A 15783-nucleotide genomic window follows, 5' to 3' on the forward strand; every position below is an offset into this window, starting at 1 on the left:
ACTACCCTCCAGATAACCAGCTATAACTCCTAGTGTTCTTCTGGCCACTCAGCTGCTGTAGGGCACCTGTGAATACTGAAAGGTTTCTTAGCCTGCTTTAGTATTACTTGAGACTGTACATAAATTGTGGGCAGAATTCACGCAGGAAATGCAGAATGCTACTGGATGTTGCTTATCAGTGGAGTTATTAATATGCTTCCCTTTGGAAGTCTGAACTTCAGAGCACGTTTTCATTATTTGCCTTCTTTTGACTCTTTCCAGCTTACAAATGGGTAGATACTGACCCTAGTAGCCCATAAAGTGTTGCTCTTTGAGGATTTTAACTTACTTTTTTTTTTGTTACTTGGCTTTCTATTCAGGTTCTTTTCTATTCATATCCCACTTTTGCATTCAAACCACTACCTGGTCGCTAGGGTAATTTCAACCCTAGTAACCAAATAGCTTCCAAGCTAAAGAGCAGTTGAACAAAAAGCTAAATAATTCAAAAAACATCAATCATAAAAAAGCCTCTGAATTTCACTACATTATACTAAAAGTTAATGTAAAGGTGAAGAACCCCTTTCAAAATTATATATCTATAATATAATTAATATGTTTGTGTTTCTTATCCCTTTGGATGAAGTGAGAGTAACATTTGTGAGCCAAGATTTAGTTTAGAATTAGTGCTACTCCCAAATAAAATGTGCTGGGGTGGATGTTATTATATGAAAATGGCCACTCTAACTCCATACAATGAAAATACTTTATATTATTACCTTGTGGATAGTCCAACTGATTTCTCACCTGTATTGCGAAACTGTGTTGGTCCGGCTCATTTTGCCGTAACAAGTCATAGGTGAATTTTCCAGAGAAAAAGTAATAAACTCCATCAATCGTCTCAAAGTGGTACTGTCCCCACATGCGACATATACTGTCCCTCTCGGCCCCTGTGTTATACACTGTGATATAAGGGAAGGAACATAAGTGCCCCCATGTTATGCACTGTGACATAAGGAACATAAGTGCCCCAGTATTATACACTGTGACATAAGGGAAGGAACATAAGTTCTGTGGGAGAGGGCAGAGAAGTGCATGTGTGAATATAAAGGATCACTTACCTATCTGACACCGAGATCCAGATGCGTTGTATACCACAGTCACAGAACTTCTTCTGGACACATTCCCCTCCGTTGAAGCAGTGGAGGATTTCTAAAGAGAGGACAGACGGTGTGAGCTCAGCTTGTGACTCTGCAATGAACTCATGATGAATGTAAGAGGGTCCTGTGACATAAATATGTGACATCATTAATTAGAATGATCATTAAGTGGCAACAGATTCTGTACAGCAGAAGGGTGTATACATCATAAGTACAAGTAGTTACTGATACAGGAGGTAAATGCAGCCTTGCTCAGTAGAGCTTGCAATCTCAAAACTAAGCTATAGCATATTCTTCTTATTCACTTTGGCTTTTATTTACTATACCCTGTATGTATATGGAATTGGATGGAGCTGTTCTTCTAATGCTCATTGCTTATTGGCCTTTGTTGGAGATAAATAAGATGTTTCTTCATGTTGACCCATTATATGAGATCACTTTTCCAGCCACTGAGCAGATATGAGGGAAATTCCTGAAGAAGTGTCTGATTTATTGGAACACCCAGCAGAGCATAGGATAGGATAGGTTGGATAGGTTCCCATTTTTTTTTTTTAAAGATGTTTATTTCTGGTTTTCAAATACATAAACAATAACAGACATATATTAAGTTGTGCACCGAGTCATTATTATATATATATATAAGCCAATATTATATCATATGCAGTTCAAGTGTAGCGAGTCCTCACTTATTATTGTGGAGAATCAGGTAATTGGATTTCAGGATTGGCATCAAGTCCAGATTTAATCAAATTTTATGGGTGAACCTCTGGCAATGTAGGTCAATTTAATAAGTGGCAATGTTTTATTTATTAATTCTCGCCACAGTTTGATAGAGGAAGGATATGGGCTCATTCACTTCATCACCACAAGCTTTTTGGCATAAAATAGTGTAGCCCGTAGAAGATTCCTAGTTTTGCTTAGGGGCACCAGCTCATCTACCACCCCTAATAGACACACCGCCGGGGATTTTACTCCCGGGAGATCAAGATTCTGGCTTAAGTATCTAACAACTGCTGACCAGAAGCGGGAGATGACCTCACATTCCCACATCATATGGACAGTGTGCGCACATTTAATTTGGACACACACACACACATATATAAATATATATATATAGAAATGCTTTGGGTGTCCGCACTCGATCTCAAGTAGAGTAGAGGTGCACGATCAATATTTATCCTTAAGAAACCCCTTCACAACAGTCAAACAAGTGAACAACACTCTCCAGGAGGCAGGCTTGTCGATATCCAAGTCTACCATAAAGAGAAGACTGCATGAAAGTAAATACAGAGGGTGCAATGCAAGATGCAAGCCACTCATAAGCATCAAGAATAGAAAGGCTAGATTGGACTTTGTTAAAAAAAACATCTAAAAAAGCCAGCACAGTTCTGGAAAAACATTCTTTGGACAGATAAAACCAAGATCAACCTCTACCAGAATGATGGCAAGAAAAAAGTATGGAGAAGGCGTGGAACAGCTCATGATCCAAAGCATACCACATCATCTATAAAACATGGCAGTGTGATGGCTTGTGTGTACATGGCTGCCAGTGGCACTGGGACACTAGTGTTTAACCATGATGGGACACAGGACAGAAGCAGCCAAATTAATTCTGAGGTGTTCAGAGGCATACTGTCTGCTCAAATCCAGCTAAATGCAGTCAAATTGATTGGGAGGTGTTTCATAATACAGATGGACAATGACCCAAAACATACAGCCAAAGCAACCCAGGAGTTTATTAAAGCAAAGAAGTGGAATATTCTTGAATGGCCAAGTCAGTCATCTGATCTGAACCCAATTGAGCATGCATTTTACTTGTTGAAGATTAAACTTTGGACAGAAAGCCCACAAACAAACATCAACTGAAAGCCGCTGCAGTAAAGGCCTGGCAGAGCATTAAAAAGGAGGGAACCCAGAATCTGGTGATGTCCAAGAGTTCAAGACTTCAGGCTTTCAACCAAGTATTAGAAATGAACATTTTATTTTCAGTTTTATAATTTGTCCAATTACTTGTGAGCCCCTGAAATGAAGTGATTGTGTTAAAAAAAGGTTTTAGTTACTCACATTTTTATATGATCTTTTTGTTCAACCCACTGAATTAAAGCTGAAAGTCTGGAGTTCTGCATCTGAGTTGTTTCATTTAAAATTTATTGTGGTAATGTACAGAACCAAAATTAGAAAAAAGTTGTCTCTGGCCAAAGATTTATGGGCCTAACTGTATATATATGATTCGTCAAACCTAGTGCACTCTCAACCACTGCCGCAAATGCCTGGGTGCTGGTCAAAGTAATCACATGTAAATATCCAAATAAATCGCACTCCAAGGACTTTATAGTGCAAAAATCAATTATTATTTATTTCGACGTTTCAGCCCGAGTGATGGCGCCGAAACTAATAATAATTAATTTTTGCACTATAAAGTCCTTGGAGTGTGGTATATTTTATATATTTTGCACACTGGGAACCTATTTTAAAACCATGATTAAAGTTAATTAAAAAAAAGGCCAACTCTTCAGTCTGTAACTTTTGTAAACCTTTATCAAGACCTGTCTGCAGTTTTTTAATTAATTACTTTTAATTAATTACAAATTAATTAAAGTCTATACACCCTGGTGAGATACCCCTGATTGTCTAGGGATTAGAACAATCTCTAATAATTTAATTTATATATTATAAAGTGCAGTGCAATAAATCAAATTATTTCATTCAACTCAAAATAAATGTAATAAGCCATGGGCACGTCATGTGCTCTCTCTTATGCAAATTTGTTTTTGGGACAATGGGAAAAAACTGTGGTTGAGAACATTATATTATTATACCGGTCCAAAGTTGTCAAATGGATCCGGTATATCGATGACATATTGGTGATATGGGAAGGCACTAGAGAGGAGGCCCTAGAATTTCTGACTAAACTAAATGATAATGATCGCAATATCAAGTTAACCATGGAACTTTTTGAGAAATCTATTTCTTTTCTGGATCTCCACATAGAAGTCACTAATGAGGGAAAGTTGGTGACTAAGCATTTAAGAAAAGCAACAGCCACCAATTCCCTACTAAGTTCCTCTAGCTTCCACCCACATTCGGTAAAAAAAATCTGTCCCTACAGGGGAATTTTTGAGACTCAACCGCAATTGTTCTTCTCTAGAATATTTTAAAGAACAGGCCAAGGAACTAAAAACTAGACTCAAACAAAGAGGCTATTCTGGCAAGATAGTGCTGGTAAGCTAGTGGTATGCCAGAAAGCATACCATAGAGCTCTAGCTACTGATAGACAAGAGTTATTGGCAATAAAAAAGAAAACACAAGAACCCAATAATATGGTCATATTTATAACAACTTATAATACCAACAGTTCACAGAGACAGACAATTTTGGATAAACACTGGCCAATACTTCTGGAAGATCATATCCTTGGATCAATATTACAGGAGCGAGCATTGAAGTGCTAATTTGAGAGAAATGCTTACAAGGAGTCATTTTCAAACCTATGGAAAGAATAATCACAAATACCTGGGGTGCTTCCCATGTGGGGACTGCAATATGTGTACCAGAATGCCAAAAACGACCACTTTTGAAGATCGGTTTGGCACAACCCATTGGATCAATAATTATATCAACTGCAGGACCCAGGGTGTAATTTATTGCATCGAGTGCCCATGCAGCAAACAATATATAGGCATGACCACACATATGCTCAAAACCAGAATGCAACAACATTGTAGTTCGATCAGAACTGCAGGGAATGAGAATAAAAATACTGTAGCTTAAAATTTTAAAGAACTACATAATAAGGATCCAGCAAGAATGAAATTTTGGGCATTGGAAAAGGCTGAACTTGGAATCGGAAAGGTAACCTTGAACAAGCCCTACTTAAAAGAGAAAGCTACTGGATCTTTAAAATGAACTCAGTATCCCCGAATGGAATAAATGAGAATAATTTATTTACATCATGTATCTAATAATAGTATAAATCACAGCGGTTTTATTCTGACAATCTTATAGAAACTCATATGAGTCTTAATACTATTCACTGTGTATATAAACATAGGATTATAAGTGAATAGTATAAATCCCTGCGGTTTTATTCCCCTGTTTTTTGATAATTTTATTATAACTCATATGCATCTTAATATTATCCACGGTATATATTTATATAGGATTATAGGTGAATTCATTTTTAATAAATAATTAATAAATTGTGGTTTTAACGGCTTATTGTATATACATAAAGGTGTGGAGATAATTGTTAGAAAAGAGTTGATCCACATTTTTTTTTAAAGTCCCAGTAATTAATACTCCTTAGAGAATTAGTTTCCCTAGAAGATATCTGAAATGTAATATTGGTGATAAGGATGCTCTGTAATTGAACAATCAGGGGAGAGTAGCAGGGGAACAATTCCTGTCAGATGATACAGCCACGCCACTTGGGTAACCATGGTTACAAAGGAATCTGTAGGAGAAGAAGAACACGGGTATGAACCAGTCCTCGCGATAGATATACGTGGAAGGACGAATCCCGTGCTGGTAAAGACATGGTCCCACGATAACTCTAGGGTGACGTAAGATGCCGAAGTGATTTAAATCACTCGTCTGGGGAATGTTTTCACTACGCCTTGAAAACGCTATTATTGTCAAACGCGCGTTGGCGTTGGTTTTATTTATCTGGTATCTTTTAGCTACAATCGTACTATTTAACTTGGATCAATACTATCTTTGTGGGGTGGTTGTTTTGGAAATTCATGCTTGGCTCATATCTTCTCTCTCTGCTCATACTTAAAGGGATACTGTAATGGGCAAAAAAAAATTTCAAAATGAATCAGTTAATAGTGCTGCTCCAGCAGAATTCTGCAATGAAATTCATTTCTCAAAAGAGCAAACAGATTTTTTTATATTCAATTTTGAAATCTGACATGGGGCTAGACATATTGTCAATTTCCCAGCTGGCCCAAGTCATGTGACTTGTGCTCTGATAAACTTCAATCACTCTTTACTGCTGTACTGCAAGTTGGAGTGATATCACCCCCTCCCTTTTCCCCCCACAGCAGCCAAACAAAAGAACAATGGGAAGGTAACCAGATAGCAGCTTCCTAACACAAGATAACAGCTGCCTGGTAGATCTAAGAACAACACTCAATAGTAAAAACCCATGTCCCACTGAGACACATTCAGTTACATTGAGAAAGAAATACAGCAGCTTGCCAGGAAGCATTTGTCTCCTAAAGTGCAGGCACAAATCACATGACCAGGGGCAGCTGGGAAATTGACAAAATGTCTAGCCCCATGTCAGATTTCAAAATTGAATATAAAAAAATCTGTTTGCTCCTTTGAGAAATGGATTTCAGTTCAGAATTCTGCTGGAGTAGCACTATTAACTGATGCGTTTTGAAAAAAACATGTTTTCGATGACAGGATCCCTTTAACTCACAAGAGGCCGTGGATTTGTGTTTTTTTAGGATATAATAGCCTTCAACATCTTAGGGCTTAGTTGTTATATTGAGACCACAGTCCCTGTTGCTCTGCCTTCTCCACATTTGTGGTGTCCCAGGGATAGAAAAATATATAGGTAGTAGCTTTGGGACAACTCCACCTCCTCTTTTTTCATTTTCTCTCTATATTTCATGAATTTGAGCATTGATTCCAGTTTTTATCCTATGAATTGCGGTCACTTATAATTAATCCTCAATAGAATTTAGTGTATTTATTATTAAATATTTAATCAGCACTATCAGCACTTTTAGCACCTTAAACTCAATTAATTAATTTTCAGCTTAATTGGACGTTGGAATCAGACTAATTAATTTATCACACTAATTTGAGTAAAGCGGTTACACTTAGAATAAGGGAGGATTCAAACCCTGCCTGGGGACCTTCCTTTATGTTTAATTGGCTCCAATGTGGGAAAGATAATAAACTGGTGGTTGAATCGTAAATATTCAATGAATTGTATTGCACAGCACTTTATCTTAATAAATTTGATTTAAATTATTAAATTTTTTTTGAGTTGAATTAATTAATTTGATTCATTGCACTGCACTTTATAATATATAAATTAACTTATTAGAGATTGTTCTAATCCCTAGACAATCAGGGGTATCTCACCAGGGTGTATACACTTTAATTAATTTGTGATTGTGGAGAGCAACAACATTACATATATTGTGACTGCCTTAGGTTAGTGATTAAGTGGGGTACCTTTTCTATCCTTTATTTTTTTTAATTAATTACTATAATTGAGTAGAACCTGGGTTATTTGCTAACAAGTGGAGTACAGAAAAAACAAGGATTGTGTGTGTGTGTGTATACTATATATATATATATATATATATATATATATATATATATATATATATATATATATTCCTAAAGAATAACCCCAAGCTCCCTTTTCATCATAAACTCTTTCATGCTGTTTCCTACTGCCCCTTCCATATTTGTTGGCAAACTTACTTGTAGGAGTCACTGTGCACAAGAGTTATACTGCTTAAAAGTATTAGAGTTGCCCTCGTTGAAGTGTAATGGCTGCATGAACCTGCTAAAAAAGCACTGTTGTACTCTACTCATCCTCGGCTACCAAAACATAACAAATTGGCAACGAGATGTCTCTTCTACCTCTGCAGCAGCCTGCAGCTTTTCTCCCAAACCCTGGTAAACCTACCATACCTTTTACAGCTTGGATCCATATGTTTGAAAATGACATTATTGCTGTTGACCAAGGGGAGATTTCTGCTGCGAGAAAGCATGCTTTACTTATTCACTGCCTGGGAGCAAGGGGACAGCGTCTTCTCAATATCGATATTTACTCATTTTTTCGGGTCATGTCTACTTCCGATGACATCCGGTTTACAATTACAGCACTTCCTGTTTACTCCTTTTTTCTGCTCATGTCTACTTCTGATGATGTCACTTCTGGTTTACAGTGACAGCACTTCCTGATTTTTGATGGTCAGCGGGTCCAGGTTGCAGATAAGGTACTTGCGGGTAGGGTCGGGTAGCGATTCCAAGCGGATCCGGGTTGTGGATTGCAGGTTACGGATACGGGTCCCAAAAAATGGACCCATGCAGGACTCTACTTGACAGTGACTGTACAATTTGAATCAAATACTGCAAAATGTGACTTTTACATTGTGAATAAAGGTACTGCTATACCTAGAAGTGATTTCTTTGCTGCATTAAACCTACAAATAGTTGATGGTCTCATTACTACAGCACTGGTGTCTGCCACACAGCCTGTGTCTAAAATTTCACCACAAAGCAACACTTATCATCAAATATTAATGCACGAGGAAAGCAGAGACCTCACTGCATTCATCACCCATGATGGTTTGTTTTGGTTCAAGCGTGTACCTTATGGACTGGCTTCAGCACTGAGTTGTTTTCAAAGATGTCTTCTATACTCCATGGCATACCTGGTGTACAATGCTACTTGGATGATATAATTGTCTACGCTCCAACTATGGATCTTCATGACAAGTGCCTAAAAAATTTTCTGAAGGGCATTGATTTGTTTCTCATATAACATCAGCTACAGTAATAACATTTCTGTTTACAGTCTTCAGCACAGAAGGTAATCCAAAGGAGTTAATATCAGACAACAGACCACAGTTTGTCTCATCTGAGTTTGAATTCTTTCCGAGAGAGAGAAATATTGTGCATGGGAAATCTTCAGTGTATTACCCACAAGCAAATGGAGAAATCAAGCGATTCAACAGAAGTCTGGAAGAAACACCACAGACAGCAAATCTTACTGGGAAATCTTGGAAAGTATTTACAACAGAGTTCCTACATAACTACAGAGCAACGCGCCATGCAACAACCCAATCATCTCCAGCTGAATAATTACATGGCAGACAGATGCACACTAAGTTACATGTTGCAGATATCAAACTTCCACAAAATACTGTGCCTACAAAATCGTCTACTGCTGACATTGTGAAACGTCAACAAGCCAAATACAAGGTTTATACTGACAGAAAACGTGGTGCAAGAGAAGTGCACTTTCAGCCTGGATCTTTAGTCAGAATTAAGAAACCAGGAATACTGAAACAAGGACAATCTAAATTTACTACACCACTTGAAGTGAGACGCCAGCGAGGACCATACACATATGAACTGTCTGATGGTTGCATATGGAATGCAAGTCGTCTTGCTCCTGTTAGATATGACTTTGGAAAAGCTCCATTTGATGAAGGTCATTTTTCTACTCCTGATGCCATCTGCAATAGACCTGAAGAAAGTGAACCGATAAGGCATACTGAGAGAATCTGCATGGACTATGTGATGTAAATAATGCATAGTATTGCTTTAAGACTAGCTCCTGTGTGCACTGAGAAGGTGCGCACTGTGGCTCTTCTTGTACCTAAATGTAAATTCTGGAACCATGGAACCCTGTGTATGCAGTTGCTATGGAATCATATGGTGTTCTGGTTCCCAAACATGATGTGTGTCCCGCTCTAGCCAAGTGCATAGCAACACAATGATATATTTATTGTATCTTTTGCACTTTTCTATCCCCATGTGTGAGTGTCCCTGAGTTTGGCTCCCCCGTGTGTGACTCTGGGCCAGACTTCAATGCTGTGGGGCTTATAATATTAATGCAGCTCTCTGCCACAGATCTCAAATCATTGTTTTTACTCATTGTACTGTAAGTGTTGACTTGACTCTCCCTTTGTGACGATGAGTTTTATTGTGAGAGAGGCAATTAGTAAGCATTTACCCTCCTTACAACACATCAAAGAGAAACTGCTGTATCTGTTGTGAATGTTTAATAACTGTCAGTGAGAAAATCATGTGCCGTCCTCCTCTATTGCTTTCTCCCTGCTACCAATAGAAACTGCCACCCTAGCCCCTTCTGATCAAGGCTGCAGCTTGTTGGCCCTTGTATGGGGTCTTTTCAATTGCCCAAATGTCTGAGCCCCCCCCTACCTCCCCCAGCATCTGGAGATTAATCTGCAGTTAGTGAGCATGATATGCAGTTACTTGAATGGACCGAATATTTGGGACATGTGCCAGCGCCCATTCACACTGGTGAACTTTCAACATGCTATTATGGAAAATGGGAAGATTAAAATCAGGGCAGAGGGATGAGGTTAAAACTCTTACAATGGCAATGCTCTGCTACTGGGCCCAGCTCTGGGATCTGTAATTATAAGGTAAACAGCAGTGTAGGACCCCGCACACCCTATAGGAAATTAAGAGACGCCTGGTGCACGATGGTAGAGGCTCGGCAACCTCACGACAGGATACAAGTCAGTGACATCCAAAGGCACACAGGTCTACAGGAATTCTTCCAAAATTCTTTATTTACGGATTGCAAATGCAACGTTTCGGGGAACAGAAATCCCCTTTGTCAAGCATGCTTGACAAAGGGGATTTCTGTTCCCCGAAACGTTGCATTTGCAATCCGTAAATAAAGAATTTTGGAAGAATTCCTGTAGACCTGTGTGCCTTTGGATGTCACTGACTTGTATCTGTAATTATAAACCCGCAGCTGAAGGATCCATTTGGAACATTTGGGCTTTCTGAACCTACAGACTCTTGCACCTGAATTGCTTCTCTATATTTAAACCTACTAACTGACCTAACACCTGCCTCCACAGAAACCAGTCCACTAGCAGCTCCCCCACATACACTTCACTTGTGTCCCCCTTAACCGTATTGACTTATTTCCTTTGGCAGGTATGCAGCAAAATGTATACAATTAGGCCCATAAATCTTTGGACAGAGGCAACTTTTTTTCTAATTTTGGTTCTGTTCATTACCACAATTAATTTTAAATGAAACAACAACAAAAGATGCAGTTGAACTGCAGAATTTCAGCTTTAATTCAATTGGTTGAACAAAAAGATTGCATAAAAATGTGAGGAACTTAAGCCTTTTTTAACACAATCTCAGGGGCTCAAAAGCAATTGGACAATTGACTCAAAGGCTATTTCATGGGCAGGTGTGGGCAATTTCTTCATTATGTCATTATCAATGAAGTAGATAAAAGCCCTGGAGTTGATTTAAGAGGAGGTGCTTGTATGTGGAAGATTTTGCTATGAACAGACAACATGAGAGAACAGGAGCTCTCCATGCAGGTGAAACAAGCCATCCTTAAGCTGCAAAATCAGAAAAAAAAAACTTCAGAGAAATTGCTACAATATTAGTAGTGTCAAAATCTACAGTTTGGGGAGAAAGATGGCGACACCTAGGGACGAGTCAGATTGCAATTGAAACCTGAGCTCAGAAACAAAAAGAAATGTCTCTCTTAGCCCGTGTCGCGTTTTATCCGAGCCTTCTATACAATGTTCTCATGGAAAAGATGTCTAGTCGGAAATGGTACAACAGAATCGACGAGACGGTGATTCTGGGGGTGCTTCCGTTCCGAGGAATGAGCAGTAAGTTAGTAAATGAGGAGAACGTCCACGGGGTGATCACTATGAAAGAAGAATACGAGACCAGACGACTGTGTAACTCGGCAGAGCAGTGGAAAGCGATGGGAGTAGAACAGCTGTGCCTGAGCACCGTGGACTTCCTGGGGGTCCCCAAGTTAGAGCACTTGCAGCAAGGAGTGGAGTTCATTGACAAGCACAGGCAAAAAGGAAGCAGCGTGTATATTCATTGTAAGGCAGGCCGGTCCCGTAGCGCTACCATGGTCGCTGCCTATTTAATACAGAGGCACAAATGGAAACCCGACGAGGCTGCTGCTTTTATAGCAGAAATCCGTCCTCACATCCTGATCTGAAACAACCAGCGCCAAATGTTAGAGCGTTTCTACCAACTGGCGTTAACCTCCAGGGCACCGCAAACTGGAAGTTGAATGTTAAACAGTGTGATATTTATTTCTATGCCTCTAGGCATTAAACTTGCTGCATCAAACTTCCAATCAGGACGAATGGGTACAGATAAGACTCTTCACGTTGTATTCCCGTCCTAGCTACAGTCAATATTTTTTGACAATCTAAACCCCCAAGGGCCTATTCCACTACCCTCAGTTTGTATTGATGCCAGAGGGGCAGCACGGACATTTACTATGCAGAATAAAGCATGCTGGGATTGTTTTGCAACTTTGCACACAATAAAGAATGCCGTCTCTTGCTAAAAAAAAAAAAAAAAATCTACAGTTTGGTACAAGAAAGAAAGCACTGGTGAACTCAACAAAAAGACCTGGACGTCCACAGAAGACAACAGTGGTGGATGATCGCAGAAATATTTCCATGGTGAAGAGAAACCCCTTCACAACAGCTAAACAAGTGAATAACACTCTCCAGGAGGTAGGCGTATTGATATCTAAGTCTACCATAAAGAGAAGACTGCATGAAAGTAAATACAGAGGGTGCACACCACTCATAATCATCAAGAATAGAAAGGCTAGATTGGACTTCTGAAAATGCCAGCACAATTCTGGAAAAAAATTCTTTGGACAGATGAAACCAAGATCAACCTCTACCAGAATGATGGCAAGAAAAAAGTATGGAGAAGGCGTGGAACAGCTCATGATCCAAAGCATACCACATCATCTATAAAACTTGGCAGAGGCAGTGTGATGGCTTGGGCTTACATGGCTTGCATGGCTGCCAGTGGCACTGGGACACTAGTGTTTATCGATGATGTGACACAAGACAGAAGCAGACGAATTAATTCTGTGGTGTTCAGAGACACTGTCTGCTCAAATCCAGCTAAATGCAGTCAAATTGACTGGGAGGAGTTTCATAATACAGATGGACAATGACCCAAAAAATACAGCCAAAGCAACCTAGGAGTTTATTAAAGCAAAGAAGTGGAATATTCTTGAATGGCCAAGGGTTAGCCCAAACATTAGATTCTGAAATAGAGTGTGGTAATTGTAACATATAAGCAAAATGTCTACAAAGCTAAGGGCCTAATGTGATACATCCACGTGTCATTAGATGGTTCAGATGTCTGTTGTAGCCAGACCATTATTTCTCGTGTATGATGTGTTACCAGTGTATTGGAGGAATACTGATTACTAATGTGTTTAATGGCTGTACAGGTATGGGATCCATTATCTGGAAACCCGTTATCCAGAAAGCTGTGAATTACGAGAAAGCTATCTTGCATAGACTCCATTTTAAATGGATAATTCAAGATTTTACAAAAGGTTTCCTTTTTCTAAGTAATAATAAAACAGTAGCTTGTACTTGATCCTAAGTAAGGTATAGTGAATCTTTATTGGAGGCAAAACCATTGGCTCCATTTCACGTTTAAGTGATTTTTTAGTAAACAAAATATAGAGATAAAAATTACATAAAGATTAGCAAGATATCAAGATTTGAAATGGGTAGGTGGGAACTAGGACGTCCTTGAGACTGGCATTATAAATAGCAATAGCTATAGTATTTAATGATGTTGAATATGGGTAGGAGTGAAATCCTGGAGACTGGCATTATAAATAGTAATAGCTATAGTATGTATTGAGGTTGGATATGGGTAGGAGGGAAATCCTGGAGACTGGCATTATAAATAGCAATAGCTATAGTATATACTGATGTTGAATATGGGTAGGAGGGAAATCCTGGAGACATATTATAAGTAATAATCAGAAGGAATATATGGAGGACAGATCATGTGTAACATATGTACTTCATTTGGTGGACAGCAGTACTGGTTGAGCTGTTTTTCTTCATTAACTATAGAATGAAGTGTCATGTGGCATGAACACAAAGGGAAGGAGAGAAGAATCTCTGGAAGCTGATTTGGGGGGCTGTGTAATTGGAGGTAAATCAGTGGGTAACCAGTGATACATTCCTGTGGCCCCAGAGGAAATAGAAATCTCCTAATATTGCCTGAAGGCCAGTAATATGGTGCTGGTGCTGGCTCTGTAAGCACAAAGACTCTTTTCTCTGGCTGCTGACACAGACCCCAATAACTTTAATCTGATTGACACAGTGAGTGAACTGGCAAATCTAGTGTAAATCCATGTTCGACATGAAATCAGCAGACAAAAGATTACAGTTCCGTCTCTGTTCTGCCTCTCCAGTCTAAGCACTACAATGTGATCTCGTCTTAACTCACGGTTGTGTTGAGATGTCTATAACTGCAGTCTTAGGTAGATTGGCGGACAGTGAATCGATCCAATGACACCTTGAAGATCGTGAAGAAGTTTATTTAAAACTGTGTAGATCAAATACCGATGAACAAATGGATAGGACAAAAATCATAGTGTGAACAGCTAACAGAGCATGTAACTGAATGCAGGTTGAAGCTGAAATGAGCTGGAATGAGAAGTAGGGGAGGAGACAAGGGATGAGAGGAGGCTAAGGGAAGAGTGATGAGACACATAAAAAAAAGGCAAACAATGCATGTGTAACATGACACTCCCCGTCGGAATCTATGATTTCTAATAACAATAATAACTTTAGTTCAAGTCCGGGTATAATAGATATTTTTTCTGCTTGGAAGACCTGCGACAGAAGAAACGACAAAGAGCAACAGGAAACATTACTACAATACTTGTAGAAGTACTTTTTCAAGTGTGGACACCGGACTTCAGAGGGGAAGGCAGCAACAGCACCAATCCTTCTTACCTCCCTTTGCATCAGGTCGATGTTGGGAGTCTATCTTCCTGTTTGGGAAGAAGCAGTACCAGTTCTGATATGGGTCTGAAGTAGTGTCTTGCAGAACCTTCTTTCATTACTTTCACTTCTGCTTTCTGCACCTTGCCATCGTTACTTGGAACAGTCTTTGTGATAAGACCTATAGGCCAATTGTTACGATGAGCGTCTTTTTCTTTGAGGAGAGCAACGTCCCCAACTTGCAGGTCGGGTTTACTGACTTGCCATTTTCTGCGACTTTGAAGGTTGCAAAGGTACTCCATCTTCCAATGGCTCCAAAATGCATTAGCAAGCTGTTGAACCCGTTTCAATTGTTGTTTGTAAACATTGGTACAATCGAAAGCCTGAGGTGGAATAGTATCTATCCCAATCTTTTGAGTTAGAAGCGTGGCTGGAGTTAGCAAAACTGGAGACTCTGGGTCTGAAGAAATGGGAACAAGAGGTCTCGCATTGATTATGGCAGACACCTCGGCAAGGAAGGTGACCAAGACTTCATGTGTGAGATGAGAATATTTGTGGTCCAGCAGCATAGAGTCCAGGATTTTCCTCTAAATCCCGATCATGCGTTCCCAAGAGCCTCCCATATGTGAAGAATGAGGCGGGTTGAATTCCCACTTACACTTGTTGATATAGCAGAAGTTCTCTATCTTCTCTGCTCCAGTAAAATTTGTCACGCAATCGGATATGAGTAACTTAACAGGCCCATGAATGGAAATAAATCTTCTGAAGGCGTTAATGAAGCAAGAAGAGTCCATTGATTCTATAACTTCAATGTGCACTGCGCGAATACTCAAACAGGTGAACAGCACAGCCCAACACTTATTATTAACAATGCCACTGGTCTTACGTGTAACTATGCTCCAGGGGCCGAAGACATCAATACTGACATTGGTGAAAGGTGGCTCGGTACTCAATCTGTCTGTTGGAAGCTCGGCCATCTGTTGATTTAGATGCTTTCCCCTTAGTCTTTGACACTTGACGCACTTATGAAGTATGGAGGATATATAAACACAGGGGGTACCTAGAATTGCTTGGGTACACCCAAATCATTCCTAAATATCACCAGACTTCTGGCTCACAGAAGTTTAGGT

General features: G+C 39.4%; 1 protein-coding gene and 1 long non-coding RNA gene across 2 annotated transcripts; one reads left to right on the forward strand and one right to left on the reverse strand.

The window, feature by feature from the left end:
• Nucleotides 1-609: 609 nt before the first annotated feature.
• Nucleotides 610-14704, reverse strand: LOC121393200. The gene is made up of 3 exons (XR_005960837.1): nt 14154-14704; nt 1098-1188; nt 610-938 (listed from the first exon to the last, which is right to left on the reverse strand). It is a non-coding gene; the product is annotated as an uncharacterized LOC121393200 (long non-coding RNA).
• On the forward strand, nt 11319-12028 carry LOC108715071 (phosphatidylglycerophosphatase and protein-tyrosine phosphatase 1). Its single transcript, XM_018259917.2, has one exon. It carries the CDS (start codon nt 11377-11379, stop codon nt 11860-11862), a length of 486 nt encoding a protein of 161 aa, XP_018115406.1. The 5' UTR covers nt 11319-11376; the 3' UTR covers nt 11863-12028.
• Nucleotides 14705-15783: the final 1079 nt, after the last annotated feature.

The sequence above is a fragment of the Xenopus laevis genome, chromosome 4S (genome assembly GCF_017654675.1).
Source record: "Xenopus laevis strain J_2021 chromosome 4S, Xenopus_laevis_v10.1, whole genome shotgun sequence".
NCBI classification, from domain to species: Eukaryota; Metazoa; Chordata; class Amphibia; order Anura; family Pipidae; genus Xenopus; species Xenopus laevis.